The 25,814-nt window shown below is 41.9% G+C and overlaps 3 protein-coding genes across 3 annotated transcripts in view; 1 reads left to right on the forward strand and 2 right to left on the reverse strand.

Moving 5' to 3' along the window:
- Positions 1 to 425: 425 nt before the first annotated feature.
- On the reverse strand, positions 426 to 9,699 carry LOC131140782 (inverted formin-2). Its single transcript, XM_078796400.1, has 18 exons — positions 9,505 to 9,699; positions 9,189 to 9,330; positions 8,534 to 8,666; positions 8,158 to 8,463; positions 7,825 to 8,115; positions 6,333 to 6,478; positions 6,181 to 6,242; positions 5,995 to 6,097; positions 5,810 to 5,895; positions 5,554 to 5,654; positions 5,385 to 5,455; positions 5,210 to 5,317; positions 5,064 to 5,134; positions 4,871 to 4,991; positions 3,944 to 4,108; positions 3,705 to 3,807; positions 3,466 to 3,618; positions 426 to 1,399 (listed from the first exon to the last, which is right to left on the reverse strand). The coding sequence occupies exons 2-18, from the start codon at positions 9,276 to 9,278 to the stop codon at positions 444 to 446; spliced, it is 3,066 nt and encodes a 1,021-aa protein (XP_078652526.1). The 5' UTR covers positions 9,279 to 9,330; positions 9,505 to 9,699; the 3' UTR covers positions 426 to 443.
- Positions 9,501 to 15,069, reverse strand: inf2 (inverted formin 2). The gene is made up of 5 exons (XM_058091518.2): positions 14,822 to 15,069; positions 11,113 to 11,524; positions 10,819 to 10,934; positions 10,567 to 10,726; positions 9,501 to 9,538 (listed from the first exon to the last, which is right to left on the reverse strand). The coding sequence occupies exons 2-5, from the start codon at positions 11,510 to 11,512 to the stop codon at positions 9,501 to 9,503; spliced, it is 714 nt and encodes a 237-aa protein (XP_057947501.2). The 5' UTR covers positions 11,513 to 11,524; positions 14,822 to 15,069.
- Positions 15,070 to 17,732: 2,663 nt separating this feature from the next.
- dnajc17 (DnaJ (Hsp40) homolog, subfamily C, member 17) overlaps positions 17,733 to 25,814 on the forward strand; it is a 28,272-nt gene continuing 20,190 nt past the window's right edge. The window contains exons 1-5 of the mRNA XM_058091059.2: positions 17,733 to 17,947; positions 23,518 to 23,587; positions 25,329 to 25,387; positions 25,475 to 25,562; positions 25,713 to 25,789. Of these exons, the coding sequence (XP_057947042.1) occupies positions 17,867 to 17,947; positions 23,518 to 23,587; positions 25,329 to 25,387; positions 25,475 to 25,562; positions 25,713 to 25,789 (375 nt within the window). The 5' untranslated portion in view covers positions 17,733 to 17,866. The remainder of the gene's footprint in view (positions 17,948 to 23,517; positions 23,588 to 25,328; positions 25,388 to 25,474; positions 25,563 to 25,712; positions 25,790 to 25,814) is intronic.

The following is a 25,814-nucleotide window of genomic DNA, read 5'->3' on the forward strand; positions in this document are numbered from 1 at the left end:
CGACAAGAGTGACAGCTGTCATGAGAACTCCATTCACAATGACTGCACAGACTGTTTAAGATGAGGGAAATTATTTTTTTTATTTGTGTTTTATACTAAAACCCGCAAGTTTGCTGTCAATTAGCTTTTTTTTTATAGCCTCATCAGTTACTGCAACAGTGTTAAAAAAGGCGTTAAAAGCTGGACGACACAAGACAAATGAAATCCAGATCCCAGTTAGACCAACAAATGGTGTTATTTGCCACAAAGTTTGGACAGTGACTGAGTTCAGTAGGATGACGTTCCTGCTTCCCAAACGTTTGACCTACCTCACTGCAACACACAGCCCTTTTTAGGTTTAATGTGTCCTTTCCCACTGTTACCTTGTGTTTTAGAAAGTCAGAACGGGGGGGAAAACAGAGCATTCAAATAAACCGTTCATTGGCATCATTGATAAACATGTTTTAATAAAAGTAATCATCCATCATCATGCGTTCATTCTCTAAAACAGCATATCCTGAAAATGTATCATATAGTAAAATAACCCATATATAATAAAAAATGCAGACTGCAATAAAAAACAAAGCGAAAACAAATCTTCCCTTAAGACATGTCAAGACACTAGCGTTCCAAAAATCTTTATTTAAGTGAATGGATAGTTTACCTGGACTCTTCTTTTTGTTCCGTTTAAAGAAGCTTGGCAGTTTCTTTGGCTCGGGTTTGGGCGTCTTTACGTCTTCAGACGCCGATGGCACATGTTCCGGTTCTACTCCATCCTGGACATCACACCCCATGATGCTCTCATTAAAAGTCTCCTCCTTGCTTTTGGTGTGGGCGCAGCTCACCACCTTATCCTGCTTGGGTGTTTTGGCAACATGCGGTTCAAGACGGTCCTCTTGTCGACGACTCTTATTGCTCATTTCAATGTCCTTGTCTACTTTCCTTTCACTAGTATCCTTGTTTCCTGTGAGTTGAACATTCACACTAATGTCCGCTGGCTTCTCAGCTGTTAACTTCTCAGATACCAGGCTGGATGTTGCAGCTGACACAGCTTCTGTTAGGTCAGAATCCGACAGGGAGGATGGACTGAAGACACTGCTTTCAGGTGAGTCTACCGAAAACCCATCTGTCAGAAGAAGTGGCTGATGATCCACCTCAGGGTTAGTTTGTGTTACTGTGGAGCTCAGACTCTCCTGTAGCGATGTCGGCCTTTCTGGGGGTGCCGGCGTTGTCATGGCTGGTTGTCCTTGGGTTTGGTCGGGTGTAGCACCCTGAGGCGGTGAAGGAGTCTCTCCGGGGGAATTCGTGAAGCCGTTCACCTGGCCTGTGCTGGCTTGGTGATCCTCTGTCGGCGGTACGGTGGGAGCGGAAATGGTGGCTGTGTCTACGGCTTCTTCGCTTGCAGGCTTCACACTTGACCCTGAAGGGAAGAGATGTCAACACTGATTGGGACAGTTTGGACACTTCCAGAGACAATACAGAACTAGAAGGGAAAGAGTACACACCTCCGCCAAGGGTCGAACTATTGGTAGATGTCCAATAACAGGACTATACCATTGAGATGGGCCTTTGATTTCCACAAAATGTCATGTTTTTTCCTTTAGAACATGAAGTAATCCCCTACCAGCAATTTAATTGGTATTACAAAACATTTGCACTTGGCTGAGGTAACGGGTGAGGATGCATGCCCATGCTATACACTAGAGCAGGGGTCACCAACCTTTTTGAGGCTGAGGGCTACTTTGTGAGCACGGATAGTATGAAGGGCGACATGACCTGTTTGCGGTGAACTTCCAAAATGACAAAACTGTACGGATCACTTTTTAGTAATCAGAACAAAAGCAATAGTAGTAGTAACACTATGTGAAGCGACTGCTCACATTATTTTCCACAATAACAAAAACATATTTTTTAAAAAGAAACATTTATGTGCTCACATATTTGAAAGTCAGAGGGAACACCTTTCTGTGATTTTTGTCACCTGCCTAGTGAAAAAAGTCCTTTGTTTGTCCAAAGCTGCCTTTAACAAACGGGCCTTTTCCGTCCTTAATGGCTGCCGGGTGGGTAGCTCGCATTGAAGCTTTCGTGACAAGTTTTGAAGTGTCTCTCCACATTTTGTGCCGCTTTGGTATTGCAACAGTCGTCCCGCAAATAAGACATGCATTTTTCTTCAAAATACGTAAAGAAAAATTCTTCCTCCCAATCACTGTGGAAAATTTAAGTCCTTTTTTGCTTTTCTGTCATGTTTTTGGGGGCTAAACTGCACGAGTAAGCTAACTCCTTATCACCGCTGCACTATATCAGAAAAGCGCGTGCGCACTCTTGAACTTTGACTTGAGGTAAGAGTTTGTTATAAAATATTTGTTTTAATTTTTTATGTTATAAGATGATTAAAAAAAAATCCATTAATGTAAGCAATTCTGATTCAAAATTTGGGCGCCCGCGGGCACAGCGTTGGTGACCCCTGCACTAGAGCATATCTCACACTTTAGCAAGCATTTTATACCTTCAAGGGACAATACTAAATAACCGAAGCTTGGAGTAGTCAATGTACAGCAGTATAGATTTACTATTCAGTAAAAGTGACTGCCCATTAGCCTAAAAGAGTAACAATGCTCAATCTTGGAACTTAACCGGTCCAACGCTGTTCCCTAATTATGAGTTTTAGTGCAGACACGGTTCTTGGCGGACTTACATTAAAAAGACATTTCAAAATCTTAACTGTATTAATAAATCAAACATCCATTGCGGTTGGCTTTCTGACCGGAGCGTCTAGGTGAATGAGGTGGTGCAACAAGTTACCTTAATCCCATACAGCTAGAGCTATGGTATGGTAGCAAAAATGTGAAAAAGTAAATGCACCACCACATCAGTGCTCTCCAGGCATGCACCCACCTCAAGAGGTGCCAGTGCATGCCAAGAACAAAAGTTCCAATGAGGTAAAAGCTGAAATGTTGACACCAACCAACAATACAGCTTTGAGAGTGCTGCCAGTGTTGAGGAACTATGGTTCATTTGGGGAAAAAACATGAATTCCAACATGTACTGTGACACTGAAGCAGAGCAGGAGTCCCTCCGTAGAAGAAACTGGACCACATGGCATTTTTCCCAACCAACAGGCCTGAGGACCTTTGGGGCATCCTCAAACTGAAGATGGAGCACAAGATGTCAACCACCAGCTCCAACAGTGCCCACACTAAATACACACTTTTGACCTGTTCACGGTCAAGTGTACACTTGTTGTACACAGAATAATATTGCTATACAATCTGTACAGACTACTCCAACTCATTTTCAACTAATTCTTATGGATTGTCCCTCAGGATATAATAAAATTGCTGAAATATGACGGGTGAACACACTTAAAAACTAACGCAGGATGAAGGACAATAAGAGGGCATATGAAAGCAGCAAGGATGCGGTAGTTAAGTGACTCAGGAGCGGTGCTAGAAACTGCAGATGAGGGCCACAGTCTCTTGTCCTTACCAGGTGGGCCGGTATCCCTACGCATTTCACTAGAGTGGGGGCTTCCCGAATCGCACCTTGGCCTGGTCTTTCTTAGGCTGAAACCCTTCCTGATATCCGCCAGCAGGTGATCGATTATGCAGCCGTCGTTCTGCGGCACAAGGCCTTTCTTAACTGGTGATAGATAGATGGAAAAAAAAAAAGGTGATTGGAAATTCTAATCATGTCAGGGATTTCTCATTTGTGTAGTCACAACTCACTTATTTTTCCATTCTCTCCCTTCTGTCTCTTGGATTCTTCCTCTGCCAGCTGCTTCTTTCTCTTCTCAGCCTTGGCTGCCTGCTCTTTCCTGGTCTTATTGTCCTGTTTTTGTGACAGAAGAAGGCGTCACTCTTTGCCAAGTACAAATTGTACACAGTAGCAAAATTTCTACTTGGTGAGCAACACATCAAAACTTGCAGTTTCTCACACCACAAACGACACCAGTATCCTCTCAGACCTTCAGTGCCTTGATGAAAAGTTCTCGGAAAGTCCTGATAGTTCCGAAAAGTTCTTCGAGTGACAGCTGATTGGGATCTTCACACAAGTAGACGGCAAGTTCACTCTTCTTCTTGTCGATGTCTGCGAACCTTTCGCTCAAAGCTCGACAACCTACCAGATTTTCCTGCAGCACAGAAAGGACAAGGCTTTGAACTACAGGTGGTCCTCGGGTTACTGCGTTCTGTGGGTACGGTGCCTTAAATTAATTAAGTCATTTTAGTCTCTAAAACATTGAACTCGCTCAAGAACTAGTTTCAGCAAGCGAAGCAGATGAATATACTCCATCACCATAGAAGTGAAAATGAACATTAAAAGCTCCCAAGAGGGGCGGAACACCCACAGAGCACTTTTAGTAAAAAAAAAAAAAAATTATCACAAACACAATGATCATATCCTTCAGCACATTGAAAGAATCTGGCCCTAGAAGTGTGCAGCTTGTACAGTCATGCAGCTAATTTATGGCTAGAGTGCAGCTTCCGGCAGTAGTGAAGTGATGTGGAAGCTAATACCACATTTTCAAGTCTTGTGTAATGATCATGTTTTCATCTGACATCTTAAAAAGTTTGTGTAGAATTACTACAACTTCTGTTTGGACCGCCAACTATCCCCAACAAGTTCTGAAAGGCTTGACTACTACGTGATGAAAAGGATAGCTCACGCTAAATGGCTAATTTGTCAACAAGAGAGAAAGGGAGGCTGACAAAGTGTGTGATGAAGGAATTACGAGGCTGTTCCATTGTGATGCAGATAACGACTTAAGTGATTCTAGTTCCCAGGCTGACGGTGATGACTGATTTTTCTGGTAGGCTACCGTTTATCTTACAGTTAGCCATCTTACAGTTTAAAAACTGCAGCCGACGTTGGTAGTTGGATACCAGCATCTTACCTCAAGAACCTTAGCATATTGCTCCTTCACCTCCTCCACAGAGTTGGAGACTTTCTTGGCCGTCTCATTCAGTCGTTTCAATAAGGTGTTTGCTTCAGACTGGATAGAGTCCAGGTTCACCCTACAGAAAAGTGAAAAAAAAATATTTTCAGAACATTTGACAAATATTCTAGCTTTCCCCACTCTGCCGTACCCTGCAGCCTTTTGACAGATCTCAATGTCCTCTGGCAACTCCAACAACTCTGGGTGGCTCACCTCTGCTTCCTTTCCAAAACAATACATGAGTGATTCAAATGTGTTTCAGGCAAAAAAAAAAAAAAAACTATGAACTTTGTGTACCTCTAGTATGTGATGAAGTAATGTAATGCGGCTCTTGTTGGCCTTGGTCTCTGTAAGCTTGAGAAGTGAGCTGATCTTGAACCCCTCAGCGTTCCCTGTGTGACTTCCCTAAAAGGAGATTTTATTTTTATATATATAAAATATGCCGGTGCTGATAAAAACATATAGCGCTTACATAGTTGAGAAAATTGCCCACGTCGAGGATGAGCCTGCAGAAACTGGGTACAAGCGTGCTCATCCTGAGACCTGACAATATGAATTGTGAATCAGTTAGAACATGCCAGACAAGGATAAATCAGGTCAATTCCACTCAACACACAAAACCGGAGACCTTATTTACTTACATTGGCAGGCCTCCTCCACCAACTTGACTTTAGGTTGGAGCATCTCCAACACCGACACAGTCTCCTCGCACAACAACATGCACTCGATCCTCAGCTGATAACTGGAAGAAGTGTTAATTCTCACTTATCAAGGATGGTAATCCACAAACCGCAAAATTGACTGGACTTCCGTTATCCAAAAGGCAGTTCTTTACAATTTAAATTGCAAACCGACCAAGATGATAACATTTAATCCACAGCTGTGGAAGGAAGTTACCATTGGACAGTGAGGAGCGATGTGAAGAAACGATCGACATTTGCCAGCTTCTCTTTTTCTCCTTGGAAAGACTTCAAATTTTCAATCTAGATGACAACATCAACATCACGACACAGGCTTTATTCCTTGAGTGGGCCCCTTGAATGACAGCTTTAGAATGCTGCGTAGGTACTGTATTAACAAACCTCATGTTTTTCTGGCAGGAGCTTTAAGAGCTGTTTTAGCACCTCCACATCGAACCTGCTTCTGTCACCTTTCTGAATCATCGCCACAAAGTCGTCGTTTGAGCTGGACAGAGAACATTTGGAATATAAAGATGGGCACTGGCCGGCCAAAACATTAGGTACAGCTGGAAAATGGGCCTCGCTTACCATTTGAACTGCTTCAGGAATATATTGAGATTCAAGTTTTTCTTGGGCTCGATGAACGAAATCTAGAAGCAAACGTTTGTAATTCAGCTTAGGAAAAAAAATCGGGGCTGTTTATTTTCAGTGCTTCAGCGTCGAGTGCTGACCATACGCACCTCTTTAGGCTCCTTCTTGACAGGAGCAGCTGCCCCCTTGTCTTTGTGCTCGGTCACCGGGAGACAGAACAGCTGCTCGATACTGCTATAGTCCGGCTCGTGAGGAGGAGGCTCTTTCTGAACTGAAGCCCACATGGAGTGCCCATCTGTGTGTGTGGAGAAGAGAGGGGAGGGGGGTCCCATCATAAGCACCAAAACTGCAGGATTGTTTTAAATTTCAGTGTGAGAGCAGTTTCAAGAATAGCATCTCACAAGAATCTAGTACAAAATCCAAAGAAATGTAGGTTTCGCCCAAATACAACTTTTTCACCTCAACTCATTACCATCCGACTTTCAAAATATTGACTCACTCCCCATCTTCAACGCCGCAGACTGCCTCCAACTTGTTTGCATCATGTGCATGTAAAAATGAAATGCATTACTTCCGATATCGCAGCCTCTAGTTTCAGCAGACTGGTATTGATCCAACGTCAAAACACAAAACGATGACTTATTTTGGACGGTGCAATGTTAGAAAAGGCTTGAAGTGATAATAGTCAAACAGAATAAGGAAAAACTGACCCACTTTATGTATGTAGGGTCTAGTTTTCAATGACAACATAGTGCATCAAGGTGCTCCACGACGTTTTAACCCGACATTACTCAACATCGACAGGCTGGCTGTTTTCTGTTGTAGTAGCTAATGACTTTGCCTTCCTGTGGGAGTTTGTCACTATTTTCATGACGTTTCTTTTTATGCGGCTTCAAATGCGCATTGAGGTTGGTCGTGTTAAAAACAGGAAACCTGTGCGGCTGCAACATCTTTTTCAGACAAAAAAAAACAACAACATTGCAGACATCACTCCTATTCTTGCGATTAATTTATTAGCACATACTGTTGTGATGACATGGGGTCTATGGATTTCTTGTATGGTAGTGCTAATATAAGACATCTTAGATGCAAGCCAATATAATCCCAATACACTTTTTGCCGATTTCGGACCAATATCCGCTATAAATGTCGGATTGGGACACTCTTACAAAGTACTGGAGAGCATCCTCAGTTTATGATGTTCCGTGTTAAGACATCATTATAAATGTGTGCCCATAAATTAATTAAAAACTTAGCGACACCGAGGAAGAAGAACAGGAAGAACAGCAGTGTGTAAAAAAAAAAAAAGGAAAGCCATCACCAAAAAAGAAGAGCAAAACATCCACTAATATTGGTTTGAACTGCTCAACTGCCATGGTCATAAAGTATGAAGATGATTGAATGTAAATTAACGCTAGAGGGGTCACAAATTCCATGTCCTGTTACAAGATTGGGGTCGAAGACTAGCCTGTGTTTCCAAATAAGGCCTGTTGGTCTTTGTGTGTGCGCACAGGGACCAACCAAAACATGCATGGTTTCATCCAAACATAGCTAAAATGTCTGACCATCCATTAATTCTTATGAACAGTCATATGTGTAAGCTGAAACCTATCCCAGCTAACATGAGAACAAAGTACTCACCGGTAACAGATCGAAGCTTTTGCCAGTTGAGCTTTTTCATCCTCAGAGTGGGACATCTGCCCGCCTTTGCAGGGATGCTGCATCCCAGTGCAAACCTGCTCTGAGCCACAATCATGCCCGATGGGAGCGGAGGAGGGGGTGGCATGCCGGGTAAGGGAGGTGGTGGGGGTACCATGCCAGGACCGCAAGGTAATGGTGGTGGTGGAGGTGGCGGCGGCGGCACCATTCCAGGTAAGGGTGGGGGTGGTGGAGGTCCACCGAATGCTCCAGGGAGTGGAGGAGGTGGTGGAGGTCCACCAAATGCACCGGGGAGTGGAGGAGGTGGTGGCGGAGGTAGTGGACACTGCAAAGAACCTTGGGGCCCGTTCATACTCGGAAGAGGCGGTGCTGGTGGAGGACACTGCATCGAACTTTTGGGCCTGTTTGTACTCAAAGGAGGAGATGGAGCAGCAGCAGCAGCACACCGTGACTTCCGAGATGATGCCGAGCATTTCTTCAACTGGTCTTGGTCTTCGTGACCAGTCTGCACACCCTTGTCTATTTTGACCGTCTGTCCATCTACTTCGTAATGAGTCTCAGAGCTCTTGCCCTTGGAGAACATCAGGCGCTCCATGATCTTCTCAGAGCACCCCATTTGAGCTGGAGTCAAAACAGGAAAAAAAACATTTCTAGACATCAATCAGCGGCATATCTACTGATGCTGACTCACAGTCTTGGGCCAACAGTATGGCTCGGTTTGTGACGGCCTCCAAAGCCAGCCAGATATCAGAGCGGCTTGGCCCCAGAAGGAGCAGCGACTGCAGAATGGACATCAGCTGCAGGGAAGACGGGGAGCTGCTCACCTGGAACACAACAAAGAATATCACTCAATTTATATAAAACCGTAAGTAAATGCGTGTTCCAATACGTGATGGAACATGTACAATTCACATCAAGTATCTTCCACACCACTATGTACATCTGTATAATACTTGCTTTTATAGTCAGTATAGTTACTCCAGACCCCATTCACTGTGCAATATCTGATCAACCTCCATGTGCAATATTAAGGGCTCTAAATGCAATATACTAAGTTCTATGTGAAGTATTTCCATAATGCCTCATATTAACTCACTAGCAAAATCTCAGTGTATAGACTGGTCATATATCTCATCTCGTTTCATATTATCTACATACTGTATTGTATATAACTCTGGGAAAAAATGTTGATTTTGTTAATACTTGGGTTGTTTATATTGTTTATTTTTCTATATTGTGTACTTTGTACTGCTTAACTGATTCTGTACTCTTGCTGCTGTGCAATGCAAATTTCCCCACTGAGGGACGAATAAAGGCATATCTTATCTTATCTTATCAAGTCTCACCTTGTTGAAGAGAGTCGTGAAGACCTCCAGGTGATTACTCATGTCGATGCCACCATACAATCGCAAGAGCTCCTCCTCATCTTCAGCCATTGCCTCTTCAAATGCCTCACATTGGATAATCAAGTCTTCATCCTCTTGTTCTCTGCATGTCACACGCATGTACACACACACACATACATACATACATACATACACACATACATACATACATAACGGGCACGGGCGCAACCTCACTTCACATTTAAATGCCATTTCATCTCAACTAATGAAGAGGCTGACTAATCAACGGTGAACAAGGGGCCACATGCATACTCACCTTAATTTTGGTAGAATGTCAAGAAGCTGAAGCCCTGCAGAACAAGAACATATATAGCAGGTGTCACAACACTCTTTTGAAATCTTACATATCACAGGGGAAACTCCGACTAAAACAACAATAGTTTGGGAAGGAGCCGGATGTCACAGGTGAGCAATTACAAGAGAGGCGGGGCCAATCCAACAAGAGAGGCGGGGCCAAGCCAACTGTTGATTGATGATAGTTTGGGAACGAACGACATGTCGCAGGTGAGCATTTCATGGGAGGTGTGGCCAATGCAACTGTTGATTGGTCCAAGGAACCGCCCAATGGAAATAGGAGACTTCATAAATCCCCACTGGCACCGCATGGCGGTCGAGTGGTTAGTGCGCAGACCTCACAGCTGGGAGAACCGAGTTCAATCCCACGCTCGGCCATTTCTGTGTGGAGTTTGCATGTTTGTCTATATGTGCCTTGTGATTGGCTGGCGACCAGTCCAGGGTGTACCCTGTCTCTCGCCCGAAGACAGCTGGGATAGGCTCCAGCACCCCCACCACCCTCATGAGGATAAGTGGTAGAAAATGAATAAATCCCCACTTTTTGGAGAGGCTCATTCATTGCCCATAGATACATACTCTGGTACAGTAGGTGGCGGTATACACCTTTTTTCAAGTCATGGAACCAAAAGAAGAAGAGGCTCATTCATTCTATGGAAACTTTCAGAACTTGGAAGTACATAAGAGATTACTATCATAATATATGTATGTATCTGTACAAACTGCTGTATGAGTTGCTGCGTATCTGCTTATGACCCCCGATTATGTTAGTATATGATATAAAATACAGCATATAAAATACAGCATAGAAAATGGATGGATGGAAATATGCCTTAATTGTTGTACATTGGGGCATTTTATCAGAGGAAATGAGGACATCCAACCTATTCTTAGTGCACTAAAGCTCCAAAGATGTCCTTGTTTTGTGCTTTATATTCACTCTCACCACAGAAGGGAAACAGTTTACAGTCAGGTGACCTCACTCGTTACATCCTGATTCATTTGTTCAGTAGCAGTCTGGACCTACCGATAAATTCCTTTCTCATCTTATCTCTCTGTCTGAGGTCATCAGAGCCAAAGATGATTGCATTGATGACACTGAGGAGCGTGACCATGTAAGGAACATTGTCTGTTGCCTGCAGCTCGTTCATGATCACGCTGAAGCGATACTGCTGTGTCTTCACGCCCTGAAGGACGAATCACAGCAGAATGAATCTCTTTATTCCCGCGTACTATATGTAAGTATATTTACAATTATTGAAAGAATCAACACTCTTGCCTTGTAGTGGTCCAGGGCATCCAGAGCAAGGCGATGACCATCTGCAGAGAACATGCTGAGGGCGGCTAGTAAGTCAAATACCTGCTTTTTCACCATGGTGTTGGAGGTGTCCAAAGCTGTGGAGCATCACAAGAACACAAGAACACATGAAAGACACACTTAAAGTCCCATCACGACCCTTAAAATGCCTCCTGTTTTTGTTTTTTAGGTAGTGCAAATGAACTTTGTCCTCCAAGGATGTGGCAGCAGATAAAGATGTTATGATATTTACAGAGCTGAATGCTGGTGGCCTACCTTGGGAGAGCTTCCGGATGTATCCTTCGTTCTCTATGATGAAGTGTATCCCAGCTGATGAGTTCATGACTGCACGGACGCAGTTGACGCAGGTGAGTTGCAGGAGAGCGTCTGCAATGCGAGAGCAACCCCTCCCGGACAGCCTGTCCAAGGCCTCCAGGAGGAGGTCCAAGCCACTGAGCTCCAGGAACTGGACCATCCATGTCTGATCGCTACCATCCAGGCGACGCTTCAGACCGGAATAGTTGACCACCGTGGGGACTTGGAGGAGTCTGATGCAGAGCTCCGGATCAGCACTCTCTAGGTTGGCTTCCTGCTGGCTGTCGGAGTCCTGAGAGGAACCCAGGCGACCCCGAACTGCTGCCCACTTCTTTTTCACGTCTGAGAGCCCAGAGAGCATTTTTAAAAGCACCTGTGAAGGAAAGGTGAAAGATGCAGTCATTATCTGGCTGATTTTGAACACTTTGGAGACCATTTTAAAATAACAATCCCTCAGAATGTGGGCATCAGCAACTGGATTCACTCCAAAAAACTATTTTCTATTTTTAAGTCAACTGGCAACACACAGTTCTCCCCGTGCATGCGTGGGTTTTCTCCGGGTACTCCGGTTTCCTCCCACATTCCAAAAACATGCTAGGTTAATTGGCGACTCCAAATTGTCCATAGGTATGAATGTGAGTGTGAATGGTTGTTTGTCTATATGTGCCCTGTGATTGGCTGGCGACCAGTCCAGGGTGTACCCTGCCTCTCACCCGAAGACAGCTGGGATAGGCTCCAGCAACCCCTGCGACCCTCGTGAGGATAAGTGGTAGAAAATGAATGAATGAATGAATGAATGAATGAATGGCTACAAACAATTATTTCCTTGTGTATATTTTTCACTTTTTATGGTATTCATTCATTCATTTTCTACCATTTTTTCCTCACGAGGGTCGCGGGGGGGGGGTGCTGGAGCCTATCCCAGCTGTCTTTGGGCGAGAGGCGGAGTACACCCTGGACTGGTCGCCAGCCGATCACAGGGCACATATAGACAAACAACCATTCACACTCACATTCATACCTATGGACAATTTGGAGTCGCCAATTAACCTAGCATGTTTTTGGAATGTGGGAGGAAACCGGAGTACCCGGAGAAAACCCACGCATGCACGGGGAGAACATGCAAACTCTACACAGAGATGGCCGAGGGTGGAATTGAACCCTGGTCTCCTAGCTGTGCAGTCTGCGCGCTAACCACTCGACCGCCGTGCCGCCCCTTTTTTATGATATATTAAAAAAAATCTAATTTCATTAAATTAGTTAGGATTCCACACATATTGTTAAAATGTTCCCCATTGTTAACAATAGATGAATCTGTTAGGAGAAAGATATGGTGTCTCATTTGCAATGCGATAATTTTATCCACATTACAATGTCACCATTACTAAGCGGAACAAAGGCGGCGGGCCTAATCACAAAGGAAAAGAGAATGGGAAATGACAGCGCTGCACTCTGTGGGCGTGTAAACGATAATGTCAGCAGTACAGTCATTACCAGCAGCAGTGCCAAACATTCCAACTTAATCCTGCATGAAAATCGCTGTCAGCCAATCAAAACCAAGCTGGTCACTGTCAGGACAGTACATGTCACCACTCACAACTTTTCATCATAGAGACGTTTACATGGCACCAACATATGAATGCACACACGGTGCTTTTTAAAGGCACAGTCGCCCTTTTCACTAACCCGACTCTTTGCACAGTTTCTGAAATGTTCCCATAGGATGCACATTTTGTCCAAAAAAGGGGAAAGCATTCTGCAGATGTCTAAAAATATGTTCTCTGTACTGTATTAGACTTTTTTCAGCTTTGGTATATAAAAAAAGCTTAGAAACAAAACATGTGAGAGACTCTTGTGTCTGTCTATTGTAGATTTCAGGCTTGGCAAAGCTGAGTGACGGGCATGTACAACACAATGACTAGCACTGACTCACTGTTTGCTACTTCGGGTAGCTTGGAAGCAATGAGAGCTTTTGCATGAAGCCATTATACTTGTTTGTCTCTGCCTCTTTATAAATTCAACTTGAATTCGGCCTTCACTCTTTTTTTTTTCCTTGGCAAGATGCACTGCAGAAAGAAAAAAAATTAAATTCATTTTGCAGAGTCAAGGTAAAGTGACTTTTGTCACATTGCCTTGCACAGGAATGCGTCAGCTCAAGCTGCAGAGTCCTGATGGGCGTCAACACAATGGTGTTTTACAATCAGGCTTCAATGCGGGTACACAAATGGGGTGGAATTCTCCCTTTCCACATTATCTGTCTATCTATACAACACACTAGACTAAAGTTATTTCTAGAATACAACTAAATATTATGATGCAGTGCGGTTCTGCACAAGTGAAAAGCAAGCATAATAATAAACATATTATGAACGCCTCACAGTCCAAGGTAGAATTTATAATTAACTCTTACTTTGGCACAGATCAGAAATATAAGTACCTAATTTAGAGGCTAATGAAGCTCCCTGATGGCAAGGACGAAGCAAAAGTTGCAAGTCAACGCTTGTAATCTGGGCATGTTTTTTTTTTTTTAACTCCAGAAGACACCAAGTGTGCGTCATGTGGGTTGGACTACCAGGGAATTTTTCAAAAGGAAGGAAAATGACTTGGACAGGAAACCAGATAAACACGCTGTATGGCACTGCAGCTTATGTTCCCCTTTTTTACACGTACTGTGTATCTTTCACTCAGGAATTTCACATGTTTGGGATCATTCCTGCACAGATACTGAAACTAATCATCATATATCCATTCAAGTTTGAAGAAATATCCATGCTTGTTCGGATCCATTTTCATTTCTGCTTCCAAAAGCTCCCACATGTACCTCTAATAGCAGCTGATTCACAGCCTACAGGATAAACCCACTCATGTGTCCTCTTGCTTGAGCCTCCCACACAACAGACCAACTCCGCTGTACACTACATTAACACTTTACCATGCACACCCACTGATTTATTTCATCTGAAAAACATATGCAGAGACTATGACTGTAAATCATATTCTATGCAGTCGATCTCTGCAATTATAAACATGTAAGTAAATAAGATTTTTGCATTTTTTAAGCTTCAAGCAAGCAGAAGCTGACACATAAGCCTACAGTAGAGTTAAAACATCTGGAGCTCATTTAAATGATACCTACCATAGTTTACTCCCATCTCAGCTATTTTGGGTGGAAAAAAAGCAGGCTTGTAAAGCACATGTACTTTACTGGAATGGTATAGTTTACTTAATACTGTCAGGTGATGTCTTCATCATAATTAAAATTGACTTAACCTCTGCACACACAGGAAACATAAACAAGTGGGTTCCAGATAAAACTCTCCAAAAGTGGATTTTGGCAACCGGGTACATTTTTCCTTTGCAGCTTTTCTCTTCTCCAAGGAAGGACAGTTTCAAGAGTGTCACATCCTGTGTATCAAGACAACGAAAACACTTTACGTGTTCTCCATTACGCACTGCATTAACGTCAAAAGCAACCAAAAAATCGAGCAAAATCGTCACTCTGGAATGCGTCTTTGTACACACCAAAGGACATAACGGGACTGTTATCCCGCCAAGGCAGTACAGCAATAAAATGTTCATAAGGAGTATTATGTAGCTTTACAAAAATCACATCTGCATGCACTGTTGCATCGTTGAAGATCACCCATAGATAATGAGGATGATGCCTTACCTGGTGTCGTTCTATTAATACACTTGAAAGAATAGCGTCCTTGTGTGTGTGTGTGTGTGTGTGTGTGTGTGTGTGTTTCAGATGGGAGAGGCACCGGATGTCATCCTGACTGTCTTTTACATCGCCAAAAACGATGCGCGAATCTCCTCAAATTAAGACATTTGCGAAGCGAGTCGAGCCCAGTGGGTGTGTGTTTATGTGCCTATTAAATCGTCACGGCCCTAAGCGCTCACTCACTTGTTTAAAGAGTGATATCAAACTACAGTACAACAAGGCGACAATATCCGCTCAAGACTTTCACAATAAAACAACGACGACTTAAGTTGCCGACTCAATTCATCTTTTGCCATAATTGGACAATAAAATTCAAAGAAGGTCCTAAAATTGGGTTTTTAAATGACGATGGGAGGTTGGGCTGATTGAGCTCCACGTTAACACACAAGCAAGGAACTACGACACATACTTAGCAATTAGCAGCTAGCAGTCATCTATAACAACGCTGAGACAGCCATCTATAAAACTGAACAATTTAGCTATTAAAATATTTCTTTCTTGGGCGGTCGCTTGCCTAAAGGTTCTGGGATGGGATTCCAAAAACCGATTGCTTAAAGCCAAGCATACACCTCAAGTTAAGTGACGTTTTACTTGCATGTTATTATGTTTTATTTTGAAGGTTTACCACAGTTTCCTGCTTTAAGCCGCCTGCTGATGTAGGTTTTCCTGCGGTTTCTGAGCTGACAGTCGCTGGTGGTTGGTTGGGCCGTCCTCCCTCAGACAAGTCCCACAGGCTTAAAGTCTTGCAGACTGTCTTGCAGACTGTTCTGGGCTCATCAAATCCACTTGACGGTTCACTTAGTTCACATACCCTATAGCTTTATAAAACTGTATTTAAATGTACATTTTGATCAACAATCAATTGCGGCCTTAGAGGCATTTTTGGCCCAGATTGTTTTTTATTGGCCCTTAGAATATTCATTCATTTATTTTCGTATGCTGGAGCCTATCCCAGCTGTCTTTGGGGGAGAGGCGGGGTACACCCTGGACTGATCGCCAGCCAATCACAGGGCACATATAGACAAAAAACCATTCACACTCACATTCTTACATATTGACAATTTAGAGCCTCATTTTGGTGCATTTAGTAACGCTGTATAAATTGTACAGGGCTATACTGCTCAGACATTGGGGCGCACTTAACCACTTCCACACATAGGAGCTAATCTTCCCTTCCATCATCTCAACTGGGTGATGTCATACACAGTTAAGGGCCACATGATGCAAACTGCAGTCGCCTCACTTTGGTTGATTTTAGTGTCTTTAATGCACATTTCTATTCTATTTTCTTCTATGCTGTAACACCAACCAATAGACAAGTCAGTCTTTGTCGACTCTAGACTGATTTTATCGCAAACCAAATAACCCAGATGTCCCGCAGAGCAAGCGTGTTTGCATTTTTCTTTGATAACAAAGAAGATAAGCACATTAGAAGTGTTTAAGTGTAATTATGACTCTTTAGCAACAAATCCAATCAAATATTGTCGACTTGAAAGGTTTTTAAATAAATCCACAGGTTAAATGTGCAAATTTAGAACACAAAAATTCGCAATACTTTTTTATTGATAATAATATTTTGCGAGCATGTTACTGCAAACCAGAAGATGCTTCAAATAGATATTTCACAGAGAAAGTGTTGATGGTGTTGCAGTGCAGCAGAAGGCTCCAAGGAGCAATTGTTATCATTATGAAATAACTTACTCATCTCGATGAACAAGAGGCCACTGTGTGAAAGAGCACAAATACGGCACCAAAGTATACAAAATGGTGCAATTCAAGCCTGTGCATTGTTTTATATCGGCAAACATCATTAATAGTTCAATCTTTAGCTGAGACAACTGTTCCGCCTTATGTACATTTGATGATAGACTTAAGTATAGAACTTCCACAGAATAAACAGCTAGGTACACTTCGGCGTGACCTTAAGTCAACAAAAATCATCCCAACCGTATTATTATACTCCTGGTAATAATGATGTGTCTAATCTCAAAGTTAATAGGATGCACGGTTATCTATATTTATAACAGGTAGAAGCAAAGATAGGTGATCATAAATGATGTCACATTGTGAGTAAAGTCAGTTCAACACACAATGGAGACATTTCACTTCATTCTGTGAATGGATCTTCCTCGTGATCTTTTGTTTGCCAAGCAACTTTAAGAAAAGGAAAGAGCTCCTCCAGCCTCAGTCAGGACATGTTTGCTGATTCAGATCATGTGAATTCCTCTGCTGACTGGAAATGTTGCAATAGTGGATCATTTTGGCCTGTGACATTTCAGATTCTTTATATCAATATTGCTAAATATTTTTGGAAGAATGCGACCACTCTTAAAATGTACAACCTTAAAATGAAAGTTTCCATATACTGTACAAAATATGGAACTAGAATACACTATATTGTTACTACATCTCACAAAAAATGCATGTGATAGTAGAAATAATAATAATAATTGGTTATAGTACATTGCTTTACAGTAGTTTAAGGCAAGAGCTGTATGCTGATGTTGATATTTCAATCTGAATATTGAACAACAAAAACTGAATTCAAATAAAAAATACTGTAAAAAGATTTGTCCCCCAGAGAGCCATCAACCACCATCAGGGTGAGCTCGATTACAAGTTTACAATTTTACCACCAGAAAAAAAAAATCCACTTAATGGCTCATCATGTTCACCCTCCACGCCCCACAGTGCTATTAATTCTGTTTTTATATCTCTGAAATGCATAAACAGTATGAGACACCAGTTTAGACACAGATACTCATGCCTGAGCGTGTATTAGCAAGTGTATGCTCGGAAACAACGTCAAAACGAAGCAGCGCCACTAAAACTCAAGTTCCCAGGGTGCACTGCGAGTCAGAGTTGAAAGGTCGGTTACGTCAAATTCATGGCGCCAACCAAAACAAACATTAGCAGTTGTCCAACAGTGCTTTGTTTCTACTGTTGTTACTGATATTTTGGTGTAAGTATTGAACGTTACTGTGAGCAGAAATGTCTGGGAAGGCAAAGGAAATCCTGCAGATGGACCTTTATGGTTTGCTTGGAATTGAAATCACTGCTACAACGAAGGAGGTACGTTATTGTGTATGCTAGCAAACCGGCTACTTGCATGTTACTGGGATATAAACGATATCTCTTGTAGTTATTAGTAGATGATTTATTTGTTTACCAGGCGGAACAATTCTTGTAAAAAAGTATGCTGCTATGGCAGCGTGGTTGTAAACAGCTATAAAATTTATATAAAATAAATGGGATTCATCATAGTAGGGACTGTACTCGACATTCTTTGTCGAGTTCGCACATTTAACAATACATTGTCGTTTACGTGACAACTATCCATCTTGTAAGAATAAGGGGAGTTAAGTCTACACGACAATGCAATCCAACAACGAGGCATTACCAAACACTGTTTCACATGCGGAATCTAAAACAAACACTAGGTGGCGACGCTGTACTAGTTTTACTCTTATTTACTCGGATGAAGCAGAGGACTCACACTAGTCTTTAAGGACAGAAGAGGCTTACAACCCACAGGTGATATAAGTGAACGTAGCATATGAGCACAACATTTCACATTCAGCTAACAAAGACTGCGAAATTATTATTATTTTTTTAGGTACAGCGCTAACAACAACAATGCAAAACTGTAAGTGGGGAAAAAGCACTGCACCCCAAAGTACTGAATTTTTAATAACATGGCTGCATTTGCAAGTAAGTCGCTGCATGGATGAATACAGTAATCCCAGTTAATTGGTTCCAGACATGATTGCTGAATTTTTACAAAGTATGATTCCTTATTTATATATGGGATATTTTTCTAGTTAGTAGGGTTGTCCTAATAATTTATCACTTCTGATACAATGTCGATGTTGCAACCTTGAATATCAGCCAGTGCCGATATTGATCCGATATATATCAACAAGAATCATACATACTTTTGGTGTTCATAGTGTCAGCGTCAGCAAGTGACATGTGGCCACCTTAAGTATAAAGTGAAGGGAAACTGACAGATTTATGATCATATTTAAGTCAATAATGACAGGTCACAGAATTTATTTTTTTATTTAAACACATATTCTGACCACCGTACATTGATTTTATGGACACTTTTTTGTAAGGTTAAAATGTATTATTATATTTTTTTGAAAGAAAACAGCAACAAATGAATTACGGGGCCTTCGGAATATTTTAGGGAGGCTTCAGCCCTCCTAACATAGGTCTAATGACACCACTGCTATGAATAAAGAAAATAATTTCACATTCCAAAGTGGTTTACCATTATAATTCCAGACGTTCTCTCTTTCCATATCCAATATCTAAAATCCACAGGCTAGATGGGAAATCATAATTGCGACCAAAAATAGGGAAGAAGTCAATTTCTTAATTGAAGTTCAAACTCTTGTCCTCTGTAGAGTATTATGCTGCAAGAAGTTAGTGGTCATAGCATAATGGGGCCAGAATGATTAAAAAAAACACAGTCGGGTGGCTCTCTGAGGTTTGTTGATTTGCTGTCAGTGATGGTAAATTTTTGTGGGAAGAACATTTAGTCTTTGGGGGTTTTAACTATTATATGATGAAGACGGATGTCAACAGATGGACAGTCGTCTGGCCTGCTATTCGACCACTGCCATCAGTCATGTCATTTATCACAAAGACGGGAAGAGTCTTCCCAGAGCATATTTATGTGAGCTTTCTTGTGGCGTGTAAAGCCATTTTGTTGACATACAGTAGGGGATTTGCATTCTTCACAGCTTCTATTTTATTTTCATGTGGCCCTGCTCCCATCGCCGTAGCGTTCTCCACCATTGCCGAAGACGCCTTTGTCGGCAAACCACTCCAAGCCACCGCTGCTTTTTAATGTTATTTTAATAGTATTCTTATTGTGATATTTGATACAGTATATGTTTAGGTGGGTTAGACTGAGTGAATTGTCTTTAGCCTTATAGCAATTATATCAGTGCCTCAAAATTCCAGTTTCATTGTTGAATTGAATTGAATGGGATAACAGCATTGATTGTCATTTTGTATTTTTCTTCTTCACCCTGCCTTCGTTGTCCTTCCTTCTCCTTGTTCTTCCTGCCTTTTAATATTGTCCTCCAGCTAATAAAGTCCTGTAAACGACAGAGTATTATAATTAAGGAGGATGGGCCATGGCAGATCAGGCAGCTAATCAGTTACACAGGCTCTGGGACCTGCCGGCTGTGTGTTCTGGATTTACCAGGACCAGTTTGTCAACTGTAATTGGTGCCAAAGACGCTTTTAATGAGGACAAGATGTGAACATGCATTTGAGGCTCAAGCAGGCTGCTGGGTTTGGGGCATCGCTGAGTCTGTTTTTCACCAGGCCCAGTCCATTAGGCTACTGTTTGTCTGCTTTAAAATTTGCAGGCCTTCTCTGCATTCATTTTTCTTCTTCTATTGTGAATTACTTCAATGTTCTGCCATGTCATGCTAAGAGAGACAGAAAAACAATGTACATAGAGTAGGTTTTCTCAACAAAGTAAAATGTTGAATTAATTACAGTAGTAGGGCTTCACAAAAATTGCAATCTCAATTCACACTAACATGCATTTCTTATCTAGCTGCGTTACAAACCAAAAAAATATCCCAGAGAATCATGATCTTAATTCTATGCAAGGAAATTGTGATTCACATTTTTTGCACAATTACTTTGCTTTACTTTACAATTGCTTTGCAGATTTTTTAAAAGTGCAATCTGGCTTTTTTAACAATGTGTAAGTGTGCATTGTGTTCCGCGTCCTTTTGGTGTATTAGAACGATCTGTCGGTGCTCTATCGGTGTGTGTGTTTGTTATTGTACGTATTTACTACTGCTACCATTATAGAGGGTGTATTGTCTCTGTATGTATTTACATGACTGTATGAGCACAGTAGGATCACACAGGTGACAACAGCCGGCTAAATATAGAGCCACAACTGTCCAATCTTCTTTGTGCCGCTAGCAAACTAGATAACTGTCTGAGCTGCTTGCTAACCACCAATAAACAATGGAAGAAGAAGAAGAAGCAGCTAACCGGCTAAATTAATCTTCATTCAACGAGTAGGATAAGGAAGATGACGGCAGTAGCAATATGCTTTAACAAAGATACAGAAACACTACAGCCGAACAGCGCGAAGATGAGACACGGTCAGAGGAGTGAAGACACGGGAGTTGCTTATTAATGGGTCCAACCTTGTAGATTGATAATTAAAATTCTAATGACATTTGAACTTAAAGAGTGTTTAAATCAGTGAAAAAATGTGAGAAAATGTTATTGCCTGAAAAGTGTATGAATTGTATTGTGGGTTTTTTACAGCCTTAAAACATATACAATAGTTGTAAACAAATGAAGACAAGATTTCACTTGTTGGCTATTTTGGGAATCAATCCCCCGCAATAAACGAGGGAACACTGTAATCCTAACGTAAGATAAAGAATATCTGCCAAGTTTAGAGAAGTTAAGAACTTGACAAGCAGAGTTGTGGATGCAGCACAAGTTGCATAAGACCTTCGTGGGGATTTTTCAAATTTGGCCTTTTTAACCCTGCTACTATAAATTATGTGCAGCTGCTGCAGCATAGAACACCTCACCTTTTTATGCATGTTTTATAGCGCTTAGATTTTCATATGAATCCCACTATTATCCAGACAACACATTGTTACGAACCTTTCTGGACACAAAAGCTATGTTAAAACTATCAGTCAATGATTAAACAGGACCAATGCTTGAGTCCACCCCCTAAAAAAAAAAACTATAAAATTTTGTGTGAAGTTCCGTTTGATCTAATGAAAAGTATGTGCTTTGGCCAAGTATTTACCCAAATGTGCTTCTAGTAATATTTGAAAGGCAATAATTTACAACTTGTTCCAAGTTCAGATTTGTAGAAAGTTACAATAAGGAGCAAAAGGAGAAACACGCACAGGGAGGCTAAAGGGGCAAGTCGACCTCGCACAACAATAAGCATATGTGTTTGGCGCCATTCTTCAGCTTTGCGTGTCAGTCTGGAACTGTAGGACGGCTATGTTTGCCAAGCATCAAGACTAAATATTCCTTAATGATGACTGGTCTCTCAAGGCTTTGCCTTGAGCCTGTATAGTTTAAACAATAAACTATACAAGAATAAAATGGAGGTGTAATAATAGAGCGAGGCTCTATTTGTCCCTCTTAGCCTCACCTAAGTAAAGTCAGCTCAACAAGGCACAGGGAAAAACTATGTACATGCCAGGGGGGCACGTTGTGTTCTGGAAAGGACTAATGAGATGTGCTTCATTTTCTGTGACCTATAACATACTGGCAGGAGATTGGTTTATGCTAAAGGGGATATGTGAAAACATGCAGGACGGTGGTATGGCTGATTGAGCCCAGTGGATTAGCATTACATTCTGTGTGGGAAATGTGAACACTTATGGGCCAGAACCTTAGCATAGAAAGGTACTTCATTGTGTTCCTATATACAGTATCTCTGCTTTATATATTACTCTAATTAAAGCTACTATCACCAATGAATCGTTAACATTCCAGACACGGACCCAGAGTGGGCTACCAACCTTTATATTAATGGTGTTGTTCTTGTGGCAGTCTGTCCTATGTGTGTTAGACTCAAACACTGTGGAATGTGCCGCAGTGGTTCCAATCCATTAATGTGTCAGAAGGACATGAAACAGAGGATCAGCTCAGGTGTTGATTTGATCCAAAGAATACAGTCCCTGATTTTTATTTAACCACGGACCAAATTTCACCCAGTTGCTTCCATGTCAAACTGCAACCAATCCTGTCATTATTTCAGTGTGACTATGATTTTATTCATTTAAGGGCGCCAGGGGTTAGGATTGTACTTTTGTATGGCCAAGACCTGTGCCAAAGTGAATAGTTTATTCCTTTTCTGTCCTGAACAGTTTCCACTCTGAAGTGTAGGGTCCAATGATTTCCGCGTTACCAGAATCGCGGTCGGATTTTGCAGAATTGGCCAATATAAACGGAATTTGCTGTTAAACGCGGAATCTCACGGAAAGTGACATAATGTGAATGAAGTGATGTCATCATAAGGAGAAGGAATGTTCGTGTGGGGAAGTATTTCCCCGATAGACTGCTCAATTGTGGCAAAATCTTTTCACAAACACTAACCCACCCCTTCCTGAACTGAACATGTCAAAACAGCAGTGAAAAAGCTTGGAAACTCCTCTCTTACGGAGCGTGAATGGAAGCTAGCTGGGTTAGTTTAGTTTAGCAGAGCATGCCGCTACTGCTGTGTGTACAATGCCCCTAATGACATGCAGATTCAGAATTAAAAAAACAAAGGGCACGTTTATTCCTGCACGCCCAACCATCGAGACACATTCTCAACACACACAACACACTTCCGGCTTTCAAAATAAGACCACTATTCGCCACATATTGTCTAATTGTGTAAACAAAATATGAGTGTCATACAAATATCTTACATTAATAATGCGATTGGAATTGCATTGTTGACTACATCTTCTTTAATCACAAGCAGGGGCATTATACTTTTAAGATTTTGCAGCAGGGGCTGACATGTATTTCTCAATCACTGGGCAATATTGGCCAAATATGTATTGCATCAATACATTTTATAGTGCCCAAGAAGTGGATACAGTTTTCTAAAGGGTCTTTTCTTCTAGATCAAGAAAGCCTATCGACAGAAAGCTCTGACATGCCATCCGGACAAGAACCCAGACAACCCAAAAGCAGGTGAGTTTGTTTTTCCCATTCCTTTAGAACAGGGGTGTCAAACTCATGCCAAGGATGGCCGAGACATTACAGGTTTTCTTTCCAACCAGTTTCTCCAGCAGGTGATTTAATTGACAGCTCCTTCCCTCAAACCAAAGGAGGCTTAATCATTAAAATTTTGCTCTGCTGGAAAAAGAAAACCTGTAGTGTCTCGGCTCGAGTTTGACACCCCTTCTTTGGAACCTGGAGGTCACATAACAGAGCTTAAAAATTATATGAAAATATGATATCTGAAATACAATTTTTTGAAAGGTCTTAAAATGTATTATTCACAGTGAAGTGAACCCATTATTCATTCACTCCCCAGTCACACACTGGTGGTGATAACAGCAGACCAGGGATAGACTGATGGAAACATATACGCGCTTAGGGCGTATATCATTCACATTCATTTTTTGGCACTGGAGGCAATGTGAGTGAAGGGACACAACAACAGTGGTTGGAGGGAGCAAGGATCTAAGCGCCAACCTTCCAGTTTCATCTGTTTTTGGATGAAATAACAAACGGCACCATTTCAGAAGTACCGATTTGGCTTTGTGTCAGTTAATACACAATAGTACACCCAACCTGTTTCGACAAAGCTCCATTAAGATTTACTCTACAAAGTAGAGTGGGATCTTCGTTTGCTCTGATTTTTGAGCCAGACAGAATCAGCCAAATTACATCCTGCTTTGCTTTTGGAGCTGTCTGGCACCCTGTCACAAACCAGCAAATCTATAATCACACAAGGAAATCTCTGTATACCTTCTTTGTCATCAGGGCATAAAGACACCTTGGAAAAAAACTAGTCAGGTTTTCATATGAGGTTTATATGTGGCTTTTGGATGGCTCAGACAACTCTTAATTATGTCATGCGGGGAAAAAATGGGAAATTGGTGGGGCTGGGGCTTGAGAGGGATAATGTAAAAGCAGGGGGTCGGTTTCCCAGAAATGGAAAAGAAGCGGTTTGGAGGGCCTCAGCACTTGAACCCACACATGGACAGACTTTGTCCCAATAGCACAAGACTGCAGCCAGTCTGGGATGTGCAGCCTCTCTGGGGAAGGTTGCATGTGTTTGGGAGGTGAGTTTTAGGTCATGATTATTCATTAAAGACGGCACCCGCTTCCAGCCCCCCCCCCTTAAAACTCTAACATTGTGACAGTTTGAGGTGACCCAAAGGCATGGCACGTCTCTCCCAGTTGGATTTCATTCCATCTTATTATTTAAGTGTAGGTAACCTGACCTGCTCTGCTGGCAGTATGATCCCAGAGCCTCCTATTAGTTTCAATTTGCCAATCCCCATTGGAAGTAACCATATCGGCTCACCAGGCCTCCCATAAGAGAATAATTAAGCCTGGCTGGTATAGTGCAGCAGTGCAGCGGTTGCATGATAGGGAGCACTTGTGGTCTTGTATGCTTTGGTGTGTGTGTCAGATGACAACTGAGGCGGTGGGGAATATTGCGTGGTAGTGATGATTGCGGCATTGGCCCCTCTAGGCGCTCTAATGGAAGACATGGGGGCTTGTGCATCATTGCTAGGTTGAGTCATTGAAGATGTTGTGACTTTCTGGCATCTTTAGGACATCAATCTCAGCCTTGTAAAGTGTCTTTTTCAAAAGTTATTGAATGTATCAAAATGACAAATTGAACATTTTTTTTACTTAACAGATTTAGTGGGTCTCCTTTTTTCATCTCATTACCTCTCTTTCCACATTACTCTAGCTGAGCTCTTTCACCAGTTGTCCCAGGCTCTGGAGGTGCTTACCGATGCTGCTGCCAAGGTAAGTTCACTGTGACCTCTTGTACAAATCATGATATACACACGAGCGCTGATGCACATATCCTGACATTTATGATGCTGTTTTTAGGCCGCCTATGACAAGATTTGCGCTGCCAAAAAACAAGCGGAGGAACGAAACCGCAAACTTGATGACAAAAGAAAGAAGATTAAGCTCGGTGAGTTCCCCATGTTGAGAACCTACTTGAACTTTACGACTGATTTGAGTGGGGTTAATTACCCACAATTTGTCTTCAAGTAATATGAATGTTCTATTATGTTTATGTGTAGAACCATCTAACTTCCTTCCTTCAATTGGCTCTTGACAGACCTTGAAGCAAGAGAACGACAAGCAGAGGCTCAAACCCAAGATGAAGTGCAAATCACAAGAACACTCGAAGAAGAGGTGAGAGAAGTATCTAGAACAGAGC

This window comes from Doryrhamphus excisus, linkage group LG14, assembly GCF_037039965.1.
Source record: "Doryrhamphus excisus strain RoL-2023G ecotype Guam linkage group LG14, RoL_Dexc_Guam_v1.1, whole genome shotgun sequence".
NCBI lineage: Eukaryota > Metazoa > Chordata > Actinopteri > Syngnathiformes > Syngnathidae > Doryrhamphus > Doryrhamphus excisus.